Genomic DNA, 19,324 nt, shown 5'->3' with positions numbered 1-19,324 from the left:
GGCTACAGAGGCGACTCCTATAAAAGTCCAACCTAACCTTACAGGTCGTGATCGATAAGGCCAAGGGACACAAGCTGTCCAGCAAGGCAGCCGAGACCCTCCATCGACTGGGCACACCGAGCACCTTGGCCAATGTGGTTCCCATACACCGGGGGATGCCAAGCTCAATAGCGAGGACGAGGAAGAAGAGGAAGAGGTCTTCAAAACCGATAGAGCCGCTCAAGATGACAAAAACGAGTGTCCCAGTTGCAGCGGGAACCACCATTGCTGCAGGTTTAAAGACGCAGTATGTCGATAGTGTGAAAGGAAAGGACATCTGGACAGAGTGTGCAGAGCAAGCCAGCCTTCCTGCCAAAAGAGCCGCGCTGAATGGAAGCCGTCCAATCAGCAGCCACCTCCATGCAGGGGGACCCAAAATGGCCCCTACCAAAAAGGCGGCCACTAAAAGGCACGAAATCGAACCAAGTTCGAATCGGCCAAGCCAGTGCCGATCCAGAAGACAAAGAATTCACAATGGTTGGCATCAATGGCCAACAGATCGAGATTGAAGTCGACACCGGGTCATCCATCACGATTGTATCCTGCGACAATGTCACGGCGATCCTGTCGCACATCCGAAAAGACAAACTGGAACACCAACGATTCCGGGTGCAAGACTACCAGGGGAACCGGATTCTCATGGAAGGCATCGCAACCGTCAACGTAACCTACAGTCCCTACAGGAAACAATTGCCGGTGACCATCATTCGAGGGAACCTACTGAACCTCCTAGGGATGGACTGGATCAGAGTCCTAGGAATGGGACTCTATGGGGTCATCGGGATCCACGCTACCCACCAGAGCCTGAAGGATGACCTTCTTCGAGAATTCCAGGACGTCTTCTCAGGCAACCTCGGCAAGTACGTGGGGACCCCTATTTCCTTCAACTTAGACCCTGGGATCGCCCCCATAAGACTGAAAGCCGGGCGGGTGCTATTCACATTGAAACCCAAGATTGACCTAGAGCTAGACAAGCTAGTCAGGCAAGGGATCCTCATTCCCACCGATCATGCGAAATGAGAGATCCCAATAGTGACCCCAATAAAGTCCGACGGGTCTGTCTGCATCTGCACGGACTATAAAGCAACCTTAAATAAAGCTCTGCAGAAGAGCGCCTGTCCGGTGCCGATAGTGCAGCATCTACTGCACTCCCTGGGGCCAGGAAAGACATTCACAAAACTAGACTTGGCGCAGGTGTACCAACAACTGCCTGTAGATGGCGCCACAGTGGAAGCGCAGACTATTGTAACCCACAGAGGTGCCTTCAAATGTACCCAGTTACAATTCAGAGTCAGCGTAGCCTAAAGTGACCAGATTTCAGCGATGGCAAAGCGGGACACCATTGACCGGGGGGGGGGGAGGGCTGCGTATGCACGCTGAGTCTTGCCACCTGCCTGAAGGAGGAGGAGCGGCTGCTGCTTCTCCGCTCTCCTCTCGGCTCTTCCAGGCAGGCTCGGCTCTCCTCGGCTCTCCTCTCCGCTCTTGTCTTCCTCTCGGGTGAAGTCAAGCGGCGTCTCTCCTCCCTCTCGCGCCCCCTTCTCCACCATTCCCCCTTCTCCACCTCCTCCTCTTGCGTTGCCGCCTCCCATTTTCAGAATGGGAGTGAAACAAAAAAAAAATCGGGACTTTTTGGAATTGCCGCAGGACACGGGACAAATTATTAAAAAGCGGGACTGTCTCGCCAGAAGCGGGACGTCTGGTCACTATAGTGTAGCCCCTGGGCTTTTCCAAAACTTGATGGAAAGGCTACTGCATGGGATACCAGGAGTAGTGCCATACTTGATGATGTCCTGATATCCGCAGACAACCATCAACAACTGGGGGACAGGTTACGAAGCATCCTGACCATTTTTAGAAATGCAGGACTCCAACTCAAACTAGAAAAGTCTTAAGTCGGGATCCCCTCAGTTGAATTCCTTGGGTACAGGATAGACCAAGCGGGCATCCACCCCACCGAATCCAAAGTCAAGGCCATCAGAGAGGCACCCACCCCACGGGACCAAACAGAGCTACAAGCCTTGCTGGGTCTCCTAAACTTCTATGCTGTCTTTTTAAAACAAAAAGCCACGATAGCAGAACCACTCCATAGACTATTAGCAAAGAAAGCACCCTGGGTCTGGGGAAAGCCCGAAGCAGAAGCATTCGCAGGGGTCAAGAAATTGCTAACGGCCTCTTCATACAATATCATAATACCCTCCCACTTGTACTCATCTGTGACGCATCCCCCTTCGGGGTGGCGCCATACTGAGCCACCGAATGCCCAACAAATCCAAAGCCCCCATCGCCTACTTCTCCCGAACCCTGTCCAGAGCTGAGAGAAACTACAGCCAGCTGGACAGGGAAGCCCTGGCCGCAGTGGCTGGGGTCAAAAAATTCTATGAATACCTGTTTGGGAGGGCCTTTGAACTTGTCACCGACCACCGCCCCCTATTAGGACTGTTAGCAGGGGACCGACCCACTCCCATTGCCATGTCACCAAGACTGACACGATGGGAAATCTTCCTGGCAGCCTACAATTACATGCTGGTCCAGACTTAAGCCATGCTGATGCTCTTAGCAGGTGCCCACTGCCGAAGTTGGTGGAAGACCCAACCCCGGGGAGACCGGCACTGCTTATAGACTCTGAGCTCAGGACCGCTGACATTGGCAGAAGTTGAGAAGAGACTTTGTTGTAAAAACTGTCATTGGTTGGGTTCAAAGGGGTTGGCCGAAGGAACAGGTGGCGGAAGAATTTAAACAGTTCGCTACGAAGCAAGTCAAACTGTCCACGCAAGGGGGGTGTTTAATTGTTGATCGAATTGTTGTACCTGCCTGTTTGCATGAAAGGGTTCTTGAAATGTTGCATGAGGGTTACCCGGGGATAGTACGTATGAAGGGTCTGGCCAGAAGCTACATGTGGTGGCCATAAATGGACAACCATATCACAAATTGGGTAGCGAAATGCCCTCAATGGCAGGGCCTCTGGTGGCTCTACAGACTAATGCAGTCTGTTATTAACACAGCTGCTTGCAATTACTGCACGTTCAAGTCCCACCAGGCCCAAGGTTGACTCAACCTTCCATCCTTTATAAGTTAGGTAAAATGAGGACCCAGATTGTTGGGGGCAATAAAAGTTGACTTTGTATATAATATACAAATGGATGAGACTATTGCTTAACACAATGTAAGCCGCCCTGAGTCTTCGGAGAAGGGCGGGATATAAATTCAAATTTAAAAAAAATGCCAGGAATCCAGGCCCAACCCCCCCCCACAGCCCTGGTAAAGGAATGGGAATGACCCAGAGGCCTCTGGTCCCGCATACACATAGACTTCGCGGGGTCCTTCCATGGCCAAACCTTTCTGATCATAGTTGACGCCTCCTCAAAGTGGTTAGAAGTAGTAATCATGAAATCTATCACTGCAGAGGCAGTCATAAGGGTTCTCCGGAAACTATTCTCAACCCACGGGGTACCAGACACACTGGTCTCAGATAACGGGCCCCAGTTCATAGCGACCCTTTTTGAGGGCTACCTGGCAGAGTTGGGAATCTGCCATGCCCTCTCGGCCCTGTACCACCCGGCGTCAAATGGATTGGCAGAACGATTTGTGAGGTCGACCAAAGAGGCATTGGCACACCTCAGGCCGGGGGACTGGCAAGAAAGGATAGATGTTTTCCTGACAGCCCAACATGGGACACCTTGCTCAGCCACGGGCCTAAGCCCTGCTGAACTCTTAATGGGATAGAAAATGAGGTGCACACTGGACAGACTCAACCCCAACTACTCCCCAGACGGTTACCAGGGGAGAGGGAATGGCACAAAGGGTTTTCAAATAGGAGCACCTGTGTTCACAAGAAATTACGCTGAAGGCCCCACATGGGTGGCCGGCAGGGTGACAGGGATCACAGGCCCAAAATCCTACACCGTGGACATGGGCAATGGCAAAATAGAGAGGAAACACATCGGCCAATTTAGAAAAAGAGTAGAACAAACACCACAAAAGCCAGTCCCTAACTACCAACCAATCCTTCCAACAGCTAACTCAAGCCCGAGGGAACTGGATGACTTACCTGAAGACTTTGATGTCCAGCGCTGCCCGACACCGCCTATACTCCCCGACGACGACCAAACGGCAAATAATCCAAAGGGAAATGAAGAAACAACTGCCAATAGTCCAACAAAAAGGGCCCCAACGGAAGAGCTGGGAGGAACAGAAAGTACCTCCAACCAGCATGCCTCCCCCGCCAAAACTGAATTGAGCGGGTCCAGCAGACACAGGGAACGCCCTGGCTACCTGCGTGATTACGAATGCAAATAAATGCAAATCCGGGGCAAAGTGTTTTCTGGGAGGGAAGGAGTGTTGTGTATGAATCTATTGGTGGAAATTTTAGTGGGAAAATAAATGTTGCCAATTGGCTGGTGCCTCAGCCAGGTGGATATATAAGGGGCACTTTTGACCGGTGCCCCTTGTTGGATTCTCACCCTAATAAAAAGAGCTGTTGTCACTCACTGGGTCTTGTGCCTCCTCATTTGCCCAATCCAACACCAAGGATCTTCCTCTTTCTCCAAAGGGAAGTTCTCTGGCTGAGCAGAAGATGCAGAGAAAGGATCCCTCACCTGTCATTCCTGGGTGTGGAGAGGGAGGGAAAGAATTGGTCAGTTTAGGTCAACTGTCCTAACAGGTGATTTTCCTTTAGATTTGAGAGTTCCTGGCCTTCTTCCTCCCTTTCAAGCCCAAACTGGAGTAGAAACATTTCAGGATTTCCTTTTTTTTCCCCTCAAACATTCAGTTTTCTTTTAAATCCAAGAATCTGTTCACTTGAAGTTGAAACATCTTCTCCAGGGCCTTGCAAAGACTGTGAACTTCAAACTTCATTTCAATGGTCAATAACCCTTTGGGTGTCCAGATCAGACTGGGCCACTTGCTGCTGTTGCTAAGGAAAATACTCCTTTGTAGCCCTTTGAGGCTTCATTCCCACATTGCACTAAGCCATGGTTTGTTTCTGGTTAGCCCAAAGTGGGAAGGAACCCTTGTGACGTGGTGCTATTTGTGAACGTAGACCAAGATTTATGATCACAAGGATCCCTGCAAGCTTTTATGTAGATCAACCAGAACCTCTTTGAAACGACGAGATTCTCAGTCCCTCTTTGCAGCCACAGATTCAGCCAACTGTTTCTCCTCTGGGCTCCCTTCCTTTCCCCCCCCAGAAGAACAGCAAAAAGAAAGATGGAAAGATCACTGTCCCTCCATTTCTTTTACCACTCCTTCTTTTCTCGGTCCCCTCTTGGGATCCTCTTTTCAAGATTCCCTTTTCCTGGGGAGCTTCAGGGAATTCATCCTGGGGGGAGGGGGATATGTAGGGAGGCAGGTCGAGAGAGGGGAGAAGGGCGGTTAGTGATGGGGGCTTTCTTTCCCTTGAATGCTAGGAAGGAAATGGGGGGTGTCAGTGCCTGTGTCAAAGTCCCTGCAGGAAGGGGGGCAGCTCTGTCTATCTTCAGGACCCCCAAAACCTTCCTCCTGTCTGTCTTTTAGGCCTTCACACATGGCAGGAGATGTATGGCTGTGAGCTCCGGGGAGATGGGAGCAAAGGAGGGTTTAACCAATATGGCTACGATGGGAGGACCTTCATCAACTTCGACAAGAAGACTCTCACCTGGGTGGCTTCCGAACCCCAGGCCCAGATCACCCAGAGGAAATGGAATGCCATTCCAGGAGAGGAGGAGGGAACGAGTGCCTACTTGGACGAAATCTGCATTGAGTGGCTGGAGAAGCTCCTGTCCTATGGGAATGAGATGTTGCTGAGGACAGGTGAGCATCTGAATGCAGACTGGACTTTCCTCCTTTATGGCCGGACCTCTTTGACACATTCGGCCCCTTTGGGTCCCTGGTCTTCAGCCTGTTTGCCCTGCTGGGAATCCTCCCCCACACTTCCAGCCTCTCTCCAAGACAAGGGAAGTCCTGTTTGATTCCTATTGTCAGGCAGCCATTCAATGGACCAGGAAAGACAGCCTCTCCCTGGCAGGTATCTGGGTGGATCAGGCAGGATAATCACTTAGTGGTGTCCTGTTCACTGCACACAATGAGGCAACCATTTGGGGCTACTCAATGAAACCTCCACTAGCCAAAGTGTAGCTGAGAATGGTGGGCACTCTTTATTTCCTCTCATTAACTCTACTTCTCCCCAAATCCCATAGGGGGCTCCCTCCCTGCCTTGTACCTGATGGTGCACCTCCCACCCCCACCACTAGAGGGCTCCACTTCTACCATTAATAAGACATCAGTGCCCCCACTTGGGCCAAGAAGGCCATAGATGAGGGATGGTTTTCTTAGGGGTGTGTGGAGTTTCTGACAGTCTTTCTCTTAAGCCTCAAACAGGTTCCCAGAATTCTCAGTGAGCCTTTCTTAAAACACCCCCTCACCCCACAGGGGGGCTCACATTATAATCTTTTCCTAGAAATTTATATTAATTTACCATATAGACCATCCCTCTTCCCTAGGTCTACTGATTCCCCCCAGGGGTCCTTCATCCCTCCAGGATTAGCTGGATGAGATTAGGATCAATGGGGAGAATTTCCCCACTGATGATTGCCAACAGCCCCTCCCTGCCAGGGGAGGACCCTCACTCTCTTCCACTGGCATCAACCTCTCTCTGCCCCCTTCCACCTTTTGAGAGACAAAATCTCTTTTCCAAATTGATCAGTTTGAGATTCCCTTTGATCTCTCTTCCTCTTAAAATTGGGGTTGTGTCCCTCGGAAAGAGGCCTGGAGCAGCCTCAGATTCAGGGGAGCAGAAGAGGATGCAAAAAGTAGGGAGAATCTTCTGTGTTGTTATGAAAAGGAACTTAAGAGACCATCTCCACTGTCCCTCGCTTGAAGCCCAGGATCAGTCAGAGTTCAAAGCAGTTGGAGAGGCATTTCCTTGGACCCTCAAGAACTCAAAATCAGGAGTTCTTGTAGTTGAGCATTTTCCAGATTTGGAGACACTGCAAGTGTGGAATGTAAAACTAAGTTGATCGCTCCTCCAAGTTTCCCATCCACCTTCCAGTCTCGGGAGGGGCTCAGAGTTAATTCTGGTGTTTCTGCAGAGACTCCAAAGGTGACGATGAGCAGCAGGACGGAGGTGGAGGATGGGATGGAGACGCACGTCTGCCATGTCCACGGCTTCTACCCCAGGGAGATCGATGCCTCCTGGACGAGGGACGGGGAGGTCTGGCTTCATGACACCCTCCATGCGTCTGTGGCTCCCAACGCGGATGGGACCTACCACTACTGGCTTAGTGTCCGGATTGATCCCAAAGAGAGAGACCGCTATCGGTGCCACGTGGAACATGACAGCCTGCAGGAGCCCCTGGATATGGCCTTGAAGGGTGAGAGGCTGCAGGGAGGGGAAGGCTGGACTCTTAGGCAGGCTGGAGGGTTGTGGGAGAGAAATCTGACCCCAGATGTGTCCAGATGTGAGCATACCTGACCGGTAGCAAACATTTTTACATTTCACCCCTGGAGCATACCTGACCTTTAATCCACTGGTTTTTCCAATGTTTGGGGTTGGTGAAGCTGAAGGGATCAGACCACAGAACTGACTTGAGATGATGGAAACTACAGAATCCCATCACAATACTTGGCCGATCCTGATGAAACGCCCTTAGATCCTCTCTTAGGCCTTCCCTGTTTCTTGCCCCCAGCAGAAAAGCAGCAGTTGTGCTGAGCACCAGAAATAGATTTCCTTTTGTTTACAATTCCTAAAGTAGAAGAATCAGGAGGAGTCTGGTAGCCCCTTTTCTGAAGGCAAATTCTATATATATAAATATAAAATTGATGAACTGCAGCTGCCTTCAGGAAATGCAGAGAGTGGCTGGACTGATGCATCAGGAGTCAGAAAAGAGGCTTCCAAGTCTGAGGTTTTTTTCCCATCAGAGACTAAGAGGGTTTCCTGCTTTAAAGGTCAAAAGGTCACTCTATGTTGCTGCTCTAAGAAAAAAGTTGCACATTATTTTATGATACGATATGTGAATTCCTGAGGCTCAAAATAAAAACCCAAGGAAAAAAATCCCTCTCTCAAAGAATTCTGTATATGCTCATAAGTGTCCTTAACATACTTCCAAGGTTGCAAAATTCAAATTCAATGTTTTTTATTGATGATTGTTACCACAATACTAAAATATTCAAATGTAATTGTTATGCTGATATCCCAGGCAAAATAAAATATTCCTTTTATTTTTGTTGTTGTTTTTAGCAAGCATCAATTTACAAATGACATGATTGCTATTCAATGGGAATCTTGAATTTTGTGCAAGAGAAATTTAAAGTTCCTTCCTCAAACCTGCCCGTTTCTCCTCCCAAAGCAATACCACCTTATAATGCCTTAGTAAGACCATACTTGGAATTCTTCATCCAGTTTTGGTTGCCAAGATATGGAAAAGATGTTGAGACTCTGGAAAGAAGGCAGAGAAGAGCAACAAAGATGATTAGGAGCCTGGAGGCTACAATATATGAGGAGCAATTGCAGGAATTGGGCATTTCTAGTATAATGAAAAGAAGAATTAGGGGTGACATGATACATTCCAGTATCTCAGGGGTTGCCACAAAGAGGGAGTCAAGCTATTCTCCAAAGCAATGGTCACCAACCAGTAGTCCATGGACCATTGATGGTCCGTGAGAAAATTTTGGTGGTCCGCAGAAAAATCATTTGCATTTTTTATATTGCATTAAATACTATTTATCTTTTTAAAAAATTCATATTAGTGGTCCTTGGGATTTAAAATGATGAATTTAGTTGTTCCTGAGGTCCGAGAGGTTGGAGAGCCCTGCTCCAAAGCATCTGAGGGCAGGACAAGAAGCAATGGATGAAAACTAAACAAGGAGAGAAGCAAACTAGAACTGAGGAGAAATTTCCTGACAGGGAGAACAATTAATCAGTGGAAGGACTTTCCTTCAAAAGTTGTGGGTCCTCCATCACTGGAAGCATTTAAGAAAAGACTGGAGAGCCACTTGTCTGGAATGGTATAGGGTTTCCTGCTTGAGCAGAGGGTTGGACTGGAAGACCTCCAAGGTCTTTTCCAACTCTGTTATTCAGTTATTCTATTTCTGCCATTTGTGGGAGCATCCAGAAGTCGGATATCACCATATTCCATGTTTCATGCTGACATTCTGGAAGCACAAATTATAATTTTTTGCTATTCCTGGACTGGCCAAAGAAAATGAAAGTGTGTACTTAAAAAAAAAGATCAATGATATGAATCCCTTTACTTTAAATAATAAAATGCAAACACTCAAACTGAAGACAAAAGATAGCGTACCGAGCTGCCCATTTCCACTCAGAGTCATGATGTATTGAGGCAGCCTATAAAAAGAACGAAAATGTTATTTGTTTAGCAAATTTTGTTTACATTATTGTGTTGATGAATTTTTTGTTTTGTAAGCTGGTAAGAGTCATAAGGTGGCAAGCGGCTGTTTTTGAGTCAAAATATGAATTCAGTTGCCTTCATGCTGGGCTGGTGTGAGAAGGAAGGAGCGTCATGAGGCCACGTCCTCTAACAACGGTTAGCAAGGCCTCTTCATGTTACCTTGAGAAGGACACAAAAATGAGCCCATGGAGTTTTTAATTTGGGGTATTTCCAGCTTTCACTTCTTTAGGTCTCTTCCCTGATTGGGAAGATAGTTTTGGGTTCTCCTTCAATGTTCTGCTCTTTCTCCCAATTCAGAACCAACCAATTCAAAATCCAGCCTGGGGCTCATCATCGGCTGCGTTGTTGTGGCTGCTCTTGTCCTGGTGTGTCTGATTGCTGGGATCCTGGTATTCCTCAGTAAGTACCTTTTGGGGAGGGGGATGATGGAAGGAAAATGGGGAGGTTCCCCCCAAATCTCTCCCTTTGGGGAGCTTCTTCTGGGTTCCCTTCTGTCCTGTTTTCCCAGCCCTCTTGGGGAGCATCTGAGATCTCAGCCTCTTGCTGGGACTCCAGTCTCAATTCAGCTGAGTCTGAGATTCAGGCAGTCCCGTCTTCTTCTGAGTTGGGAAGAGGCATCCCAGTTCCTTTGTCCCTTTCAAAGGCTTTGATCAAAGAGCAACAGAGAAGGATTTCCATCTTCCTCCCCTCCCAGCTTCTTCTGCTGCTTCCCCCAGTTCCCCTCCATCCATCTCAGAGGCAGCAGGTCTCTCTTGGGGCAAATCAGGAGATACATTTGTTTTTTTGAAGATCTTTCTGTTTTTATAAATGGGAAAAAAGGGCCTGTGAAGTATCTCTTGGGGTTTTTCCTCCTACAGAGGGAGAGTTTGGATGATCTCTGGTGGATTATTTTGAGCTTTCATTGATTTTTATCCTTACAGAGAGACGTCAAGATGACTACAATGCAGCACCCAGTGAGTGAATTGTCCTCTTTCCGTGTAGTTTCCAACTTAGAACAGGCCTCAGAGGTACCATCACGTGTGTATACGTGTGTGTTTAAACACAAAAGAAACTCTTGAAGCTGCAGAGTTGTGCTTTTTCCTCCTAAGCTTTTCAGAACAGCCAGGCTGATATTGGGAGTGAAGATCTAGGACAAGAAAGCCTCAAGACGATGAGAAGATCCATCTGGGTGAAAGATTTCCTCTGAGTGAGAAGCTGCTCTTTTTTCCGAGTAGGAGGAACTTACAAAATTCACTTTCCTTGCACTGGTTTGTTCCTCTGGAGGAGAAGGGAAACTCTCCCTGTTGGATTTCCAGGCACTTTCATTCAAGCAGGGAAGGCAGCCCAGAGTCAGCATGGTGGAGCCTGACCCCCTTTGGAGGAAAGAGCCCATCATTCCTTGGTGGGAAATAGGAAAACCACCACAATACCATAATCCCCAGTGGTTAGAGACTCTTCTGGTGGCATAGCTGAGACCTGGCTGACTCTGGAAGGGGGGATGTTCTCCTCTCACAGATGTGCCCAGCTGGGTTTAGGGTTTGGCACCAGCTGATACCCCAGGATGCAGCCCAGGTGGGTTGGCATGGTCCTCTGAGAATCTCTTTTGGCTTTCAACGGGCCTTGTGCCCCAAATTTCTGCTTGTTACTCCCTGTTTTGGAGCTAGGTTCATGAAATCAGTTGGGCTTCTTGTTCCTACTGTACCAGCCTCCCTGCTGAGTGGCCACCTCCCTGCCTGAGTGGTAGAGATCATTTTGAGGTTGGCAATGTAGTTCCCCAGGATTATGGTCTTGCGAGAGGGGTCCTTGGTGCTCTCTGAGCTTGCTTGACTTGCACTGAGGATGCTACCTAGTTATGGTAATGAAATGTCTGCAAGAAAACAACCAAGCTCAAAGAACACCAAGGAACTCTCATTTCAACCCTGAGCTACAAATATTCTCCTTTGTTGGTCTTGGGAGACTGCAATCTGCCATCCATGGGTTTGGCCTCGGAAGCAGCCCAGGATTTCATGGCCGACCTGGTGGCTATGGGCCTCTCCCAGATCATCTTGGACCCAACCCAAGGCAGTGGTCAATAAACACTGGATACGATCTTCTTCTTTTTTTCAAGTTTTAAAACATTTTTATTAAATATAAAAAATTCCTTTTCTACATAAATAGTGTGTTGTCTGAGTACAATTAATTTTGAGAAATAGTAATAATAATAATAATATTATATTGATCACATATTTGCTTATCCATTTTGATAAACCTTTATGTAATTAATCATTCTCTTATGCTTCCAAATTTCTAAATTCTGTTTCTACTAGTTAAAAATTAATAAAATAAGTCCCATGTTAAAAAACATTCAGTTTCTTCCTTCTTCTTAATTTTAAATGTTAATCTATCTACTTCTGCACATTTTAGTATTTTTTTTCCCACTGCAGGGATCTCTTCACTTTTTCATTGTTATGCAAACACAATTCTAGATCCTGTTAAGACATGTAAAATTAAGTATGTGTTCCCTTTATTGTATTTCTTTAGTAAAATGCCCAACAAGAATATTTCTGGTTTTAGATCTAAATGTTGCTTTACCATTTTTCTAACTATGTATGTATTTTTGTCCAATATTTTTTTTTTATTATTCAAAAAGTTTTTATTAGTCAAAAAAGGTTTATACAAATACATATCAGGTATGGTAAATTTTCATTTTTCTTATCTAAAATAAGAATTTTACTCAAATTTTTTAACACATACAACAGCCATAAGGCAAGCAGGTGACACGAAGTAGCTAAGTTTGCAAATTTTAAATACGTAATAAAGAAGAGTCAAGAATAAACAGAATATCATACAAAAGAGAATAAGGAAAACCAACACAATCCCAAATATCTTTATCACTTCCTAGTTTTGGATCTCAGAACTCTGGGTTCAGCCTGACCCAACTCCAGGGCCGCAACAGCGGCAGCCGCTTCAGCCCCATGATCTATAACCTCCCCTTCTTCAATTCCTGGGTCATCTGATTCCAGGAAGGCTTTGTGTTCCTCCACATAGGCCGTAGCCTCCGCAATTGTACTGATTTTTTCGTAATGCCCTCCCGGAAAATCATCAATCCTCTGGCATCAGCCATCTGAAGCCCACTCCCTTCTGGTACAATTTGCTTGACAAAAATAATATTTCTTTCTTTTTCACGTACCTGTCTGGGAATCTGCCTCAGAATGGCTATCTCCTGCCCCTGTAAATCAGTGCCCCACTCCTATGTTTTCTAAAATTTCATCTCTCGTCTCTCTTCTCACAAATTTAACATGAACCTCTCTGGGAACTGCATGCGTGCGTGCATATTGCGAATTAACTCTATAAACTCAATCCACATCCCAATTCATGAAATCAACACCTCTCCCAAGAAATTCTCCCAACAATTTAGTCACAACATCTCTCAAGTCTTCTTGGTCCACTTCTTCCAAATTTTGAAACCTAAGGAAATAAGACATTTTATCCATCTGGTCAAGCACAGCATTGCCTGTCGTCTCCTCTCTTTTCTGCACTGCCCGTATCTCACCCTCCAAACCTTCCACTTTCTGCTTGTTTTCTGCTGAAACTTGTTGAGTATCCTTTAAATCCTTTTGGATAGTCACAATTTCTGCTCTTATTTCATCCAATTTCTTGTCCATATTAGATAACTTTTCCAAAATTCTCTCCATCTCTCCAGCAGTTGGTCTCTGACCTTTTGCCATTAAGGAAAAAAAAATACAAAATCCTCAGGCAGGCACGGTATCCTTGTAATTTCCTCCGGATCCACCAGGGGGCACTCACAGGAGCAACGAGTCCAGAGTACAGTTAGTCAACCAGGAAGCCGAAGGGAAGTGATGTCATCAAAATTCTCATAGTGAAGGCGGAAGCTGGACGCCACCACTGTTCCCCAGAAGGAGGGGGGGCCTCAAACCTTCCCTCCTAAATTTCTCCATCACCTCTTCTCTCCAGAGCTCCACAAAACGGTAATCTTCTTATTTTAAGTTCTCTCTCTCCAGAATAACTCGTGCTCCTTCCAACCGCAGGGGAGAAAACCCCCCCGCACTCCGGAGCACTCCACTCACGTTTACCGATATTCCCTTCCCTTCTCCTCCTCAATTCTTCTCCGTGCCCTGTTCACCACCAGGCTGCTGCAGTTATAAATCCAATGCCCCGGTGTCACCGGGCACAGCGGCCCAGGCGACGACCAAAATAATGGCCGCGGCCTGTGGCCTCCGAACCCCGCCGAGCCTAGGACGCGCCAGCATCGGTCCCCACAGTCCTGTATGTCGGCTGGGAGACCCCTGGCGAGCCGTCCGTGCGGCAGGTGTCCTTTTCGGAACACCTGGCCCCTGAGGGCCTCGGCGGCGGCCGGATTCGGCCGCTGGAGGCAGGAGAAGCCTTCCAGACGTCCGTTGCCGCTGGATACCGGAAGTCGTCTCCTTTTTGTCCAATATTTTTGCCTTTGGGCAGGTCCACCATATATGATAAATCGAACCCAGTGTTTGATTTCCGTATTTTTTGGAGTATAAGACACATTTTTTTCCTTCCTAAAAGAGGCTGAAAATTTGGGTGCATCTTATACTCCAAATGTAACCCTGCTGTCGAGTCCCACTCCTCCGCTGACGGCCGGGTCAGGGAAATCCGAATCAGGCGTGCTTCTGCAGCTCTGCCAAACTCCTAGCAAAATTCTCAAGGCAGGCAGACCAGAAAGTGATTTCAGCAAGATAAGGTAGACTTTGCCTGACTCAGAGAATGCCAGAAAGCAGATCCTTTATATAGGCCATGGGGTGTGGCTCCATGACTCAGCACTTATCCCGGCGTGCCCCTCCCTTCCTTCTGTTGACGCCACTTATCAATTCTCCTGAAGCGAGGGTCACTCCAGTCTGCAGCTGTTGGTAATTGACCTTCCTCAGGCTCACATGCTGTGGGGGAGGGGGAGGGGTCTAGTTGCTCCGTTTGCCTGGGCATGGAGCCAGGGAGGCGCTTCTTCTTCCTCAGCCTGTCTGGGCATGGAGCCAGGGCTGGGGCCGGGAGGCATGCTAGGACATTCCTCAGCGTTCAGAAGCAGATAAGAAGGCCCCGGCTGCGGGGAAAGCGGACGAGGCACAACACCTGCCCACCCACCTGCCTGCACCCTTCGGCCTCCGTGCGTCCTCTTCCTGGCTGCAGAGATGGCCATCGACAATGGCTTATGTTTTTGGGCTCCGCGCGTCACGTTTTCAGCCTCCAAACGCTCCGTTTGAGAGCCCTTCAAGGCTGTGGGGATCGCCAAAGCACATCGCCTCTTTGGAGGCTGAAAACGCAACACGCAGTCCCCAAAATGGCTACCCAGAACAGCTGCTGCCTTCTTTTACCCCTTCCGCACTTTGCCTGCTTTATTCACTGGAGCTCCCTCTGACGATCAGCTGGACTTTTCAAGCTATTTTCACCTGTGGTTTAGGAGCTGTTTTTTAGCCCCAACCAGCCCCAACCTCAAAACCAGCAAGCAAACTAATGTGCTGAAGCTGACCAGGCTAAGGACTACCCAGATGAATACCTGGTAGGCAGATTCTACCCACCCACCCATTTTTTTCACCCCTTTCCCGGTGAAAAGTGCCCTCTATAAATCATTTTATATAGATTTTCTTTGTATGCAGTTGACATTGTTAATATATAATTCCTATCCCACAATTTCTGCCATTTATCTAACTCTATAGTATAACCATACTATCATTGTTTCCTTTAGGTGCTCTTCTTCCATTTTAATACACAATAAATAGCTACTTTTTAAAATTAGTTTTTCATCCGTCCCTGTTAATATCTGATTTAGTTCTGTTGGCTCTTTATAAAAGCCATACATTTTAGCAACTTTTTCATATCGTGATATGATCTTCTTGTTGGAGTAAATGGAAACATGATCTGCTGGGGGAAATCTGATTTTTAATTTATTGTTTTAAATGTTTTACATGGCATTTTATTGTAAGCTTCCTAGGGTCACCTTGAACAGTTGGATGGCATAGAAGTTTCATAATAAACTAAATAAATAGGCTGGTCTCCTCTGAGAGGTTCATGAAGCTCCAGAGGTTTAATGGTGAAGAGAAAGAAGATCAGGACAAAGCTATCCCTATCCCTATCCTATCCCTATCCTATCCTCTCATTCTGTCTCTCTCTCTCCCCAATGCAGGGAGGAACGTGGCCATTTAGCAGCCCCCTTGCAGGTGAGTGGCCCCACTGGGGTCTGTGTGGGGAGGAGGAAGGGAGGGAAATGGGGGCTTTGAGGTCCAAGGACCAACTGATGGTGAAGATGCTTTGGGAAATCCCTCTTCTCTCCCCTACTCATCTCAAGCGCTGGAAGGGAAGGAATTTGGGGGAGATCCAGAGGGGTTCTGGGAAAGGGGGGGCTCTGCCTGCCCCCAAACTCTTCTCCTGCAAGGCCAGACTGTGACTCCTTTTGGGATCTGAGTGTCTTGGATCAGGAGGCTCAGAGAGCTGCAAAGAGGAGATTTGTCAACAACAGAGCAGCTCTCCAGATGGAGTCAAAAGACACTGAGACGAACTTCTTGGTTAGATATATAAATATATTTAACATAAATATATTTAACATTTATAGTTGCAGCCGACAAGATAGTCAGGAACACAGGAACATCCTGAGGTAAATCAAACAACATATGGAACGCAGAGAAGAAAAAGGCGGGAAAAAAGGGAAACTCCTCCTTTATACCCCCAGCAACCAATCGTAACGTAGATTGCCTCATGCTGGACCTGCCACTCTCCAGCCAATCAGCTACAACTTTGTGTTCTGGCCCCTTGTACACTTTCCTGTTCCAGCCCCTGAATTGAATATCCTAACCGGACTGGGGGGTCCTCAGTGCAGGAGGGAAAGAGGGGCAGATGAGGGGCTTCTTGAGGGTTCTGCAGTCATGGATGGAGAAGGGCAGGGTTGAAATCTAATTTTTTTTGCTACCTACTCTGTGGGTGTGGCTTGGTGGGTGGGTATGTCCTGTGATTGAGTGGGCGTGGCCAACTCAATGTCACTCACAGCCATGACCACTCAGTCACAACCCCCCCCCCACCAAGCCATGCCCACAGAACCCAGTAGGGAAAAAAAATTCTTTTCCCTTTCCCTCGCCACCTGTTCTCCCTTCACCTAGGCCCCGGAGCCACCACCTGCCTCAATGAGGTCGGGGAATGTATCATTCCCCAACTCCGGCCTTTCTCCAGAGCTGCCGCCCACTCACCGCCTGCTCCCCTTCACCTATGGTCAGGTGCCGGGGCCCAGGGACGCCCCATTCCCTGAGGCCCCGGAGTCGCCCCCTGCTCGCCGCTTCCTCAACCGGGTCGGGGAATGCACCATTCCCCTTCACCAGCCTTGTCCCGGAGCCGCCGCCTGCTCTTCCTTTGCCACACGGCATATACTTACTTTCTTCCAGCGGCTGGCTGCCGGGAAAGGCAAGCATCCAAAAGTTACCGGAGTTCCTCTCCTTGAATCTGCCGCCTTGTTCTATGTGCTGGCTGTGCAAGCGCACACCCAACCTACCGCTGATAAATAAAATAAACGGATGTGCGCTTGCGCAGTCGGTGCATGGAAAACGCAGCAATGGCAGCGGCAGATTCAAGGAGAGGGACTCTAACTTTTGGACTCTTGCCTTTCCCAGCAGCCAGCCACTGGAAGAAAGTAAGTATATGCTGCGTGGCGAAGGAAGAGCGGCCGGCGGCTCCAGGACAAGGCTGGTGTCGGGGAATGGTGTATTCCCCGACCTGGTTAAGGCAGGCGGCAAGCAGGGGGTGGTTCCGGGGTCTCAGGGGAATGAGGTATCCCTGGGCCCTGACCAAAGGCGAAGGGGGAACAGACAGCGAGCAGGTAGCAAGTGGGCGAAGGAAGAGCGGGCGGCAGCTCCAGGGAAAGGCCGGAGTCGGGGAATGGTGCATTCCCTGACCCGGTTGGAGAAGGCAGCGGCTCCGGGGCCTCGGGGAATGGGCCCCGGCCCCTGACCTGAGGGTGAGCAGGTGGCGAGCTGCCTTCCCAGTGTTCCGGTGTTGCGAAAGCTGGACTGCGGGCCGTGGACTGGTTTGGGGGTGTGGCCAGCCAGCGATCGCTACCGGGTCGGCGAACCAGAACCAAACTCCGCTACCTACTCGCCCGATCCGGTCCGATCCAGTAGCATTTCACCCCTGGAGAAGAGTCTTCTCTCCACTCCTTGGAGCCCACTGGGAATCCCTCCCTCCAGATGCTGAAGGAAGACATATGGGGGACATAGGGATCCATAGATCTCTGGAAACAACACAGACTAGTATTGGATTCCTGTATTTGAGGGGGAAAATTGATGTTATGTAAATTGTGGCTCAGGAGCCAGTCCCAGCCCTTCTTTCTACCTTGGAAACTCCCACCCAGCTGATCCCTCTCTTGAGGAAGCAGCAGTCCTCACAAGTGGGATCAGCTGGGCAGATTGGTGCTGATCCCTCAGCCTGGGCGGTGGGATTCCTCCTCTGGGCTCCCTTCCAGACTGACCCTGCCTGCTTTTTCCCTCTCTTTGCAGCATGAGAGAACAGTCCCAGCATCAGGAGAGAGGAGAGAAGATGGGATCAGCCTTCTTCTGAATGAGGCCGGACTCTCAGGAGGAGCCCTTCAGCCCCATTCTACATGCTTGGAACCAGGATGAATTTGGGGTCTTTCACCTTCACTTTTATTATTGGATCAGTAGCCTTTTATATTAGGATTGAGGGACAGAGAAGAACATCTTATGTATTTATAATTGTGGACTCAAAAGGATTTAAACTGTGATTAGTAGATTTTAATTTTTTATTAATTTGTGGTCCTGCTAAAGGTGTATTGAAGATATCCAATACACCTTATCCTCCTATTTTCTCCACAAAAACCACCCTGTGAAGTGGATTGGGGTCAGAGAGAATGACTGGCCCACCCAAGTTGTCTTTGGGGCTAAGGCAGGATTTGAACTCGCGGTCGCTTTCTAGCCTGGTGCCTTAACCACTACATCAAACTGCCTTGTATATCTTGTAAATAGCTTTGTAATATAGCTTGTAGCAACTATGTTGTTATTTCTGGTGGTCTTTAATGGGCTTCTGCTGATTAACAGGTTTTAGAGAAAGGCCCATATCGAATGGAGTAAGGAATAGAATGAAGAGTTTTACTTTAAGGGAAGAGTTTTATTTTAAGGGAGAAAGTTACTTTAAAGTAACATTACTTTAATGTTTATCTCCATCATAATTGCTTGGATTGAAAGTGGAAGTTTTTCTCTCTTGTTTGTGTAAATTGTATAATGAATAGTATGTAGCATGTACTGCCATTTATGGATTTTCAGAGTTTAGAAAAATGAAATAGGAAATTTCCCCCAATCATGAAGTGCTGAACATCCTAAGGAAAGCTTTCACAAATAAGAACCAAAACACAAGTATTTAACACTGGACTCAGAGATAATAATTGGAGCAGTTTGTGATAAATAAGAAATTGTGTAAACTTTCCAAGAATAAATTATAATAACAGACATTTATTGTTAGCAGAGTGCTTTGAATTTTAACTTTGCTGTTGTTCAACTATTAACTATTTTCCTTTTCATATATGTAATCTACGAAGGTCAGTTAGGCTGCAAATAGATCTACAAGATTATAAATTTGGACCTCTTTTGCAAGGGGGGAAGCTATTATTGTTGCAATAGATTTCTCAGTGTTCAACTGGGGAGAGACATAATGTGTCTTTTCCTGTTTTTTCATTATTTTTTTTCAATGTTTTTAAACAAATATAATAAATAAGATAAAAGATAAAAGAAGCATATGTTAACTATATTATATAATTTATACGCAGCCCAAGGCAATCCCTTTTCACTCAGTGGTGCCCAGGGAAGATAAAAGGTTGGACACACCTGATTTAAAGCATTTGGTAAGAATTCAGTCAATATTTGAGCACCTCCTTCTGAATCAAAGCTTTTAGAAATATATTTATT

General features: G+C 47.5%; 1 protein-coding gene across 3 annotated transcripts; it reads left to right on the top strand.

Moving 5' to 3' along the window:
* Window positions 1-42: 42 nt before the first annotated feature.
* On the top strand, window positions 43-19,108 carry LOC131189847 (major histocompatibility complex class I-related gene protein-like). 3 transcript variants are annotated; one of them, XM_058166376.1, is made up of 7 exons: window positions 43-895; window positions 5,551-5,826; window positions 7,104-7,385; window positions 9,720-9,821; window positions 10,343-10,375; window positions 15,550-15,583; window positions 17,903-19,108. In XM_058166376.1, exons 1-6 carry the CDS (start codon window positions 370-372, stop codon window positions 15,567-15,569), a joined length of 1,239 nt encoding a protein of 412 aa, XP_058022359.1. In that variant the 5' UTR covers window positions 43-369; the 3' UTR covers window positions 15,570-15,583; window positions 17,903-19,108. The 3 variants fall into 3 exon arrangements, 2 of the variants coding, with proteins under 2 accessions (XP_058022359.1, XP_058022360.1); XR_009153134.1 differs by having other exon boundaries at window positions 44-895; window positions 10,343-10,429; XM_058166377.1 differs by lacking the exon at window positions 15,550-15,583 and having other exon boundaries at window positions 44-895; window positions 10,343-10,429.
* The last annotated feature ends 216 nt before the right edge of the window (window positions 19,109-19,324 follow it).

Source organism: Ahaetulla prasina, chromosome 2 (genome assembly GCF_028640845.1).
Source record: "Ahaetulla prasina isolate Xishuangbanna chromosome 2, ASM2864084v1, whole genome shotgun sequence".
Lineage (NCBI taxonomy): Eukaryota > Metazoa > Chordata > Lepidosauria > Squamata > Colubridae > Ahaetulla > Ahaetulla prasina.
Note: the sequence above shows the minus strand (reverse complement) of the source record. Positions and strands in the feature narration are given on the sequence as shown.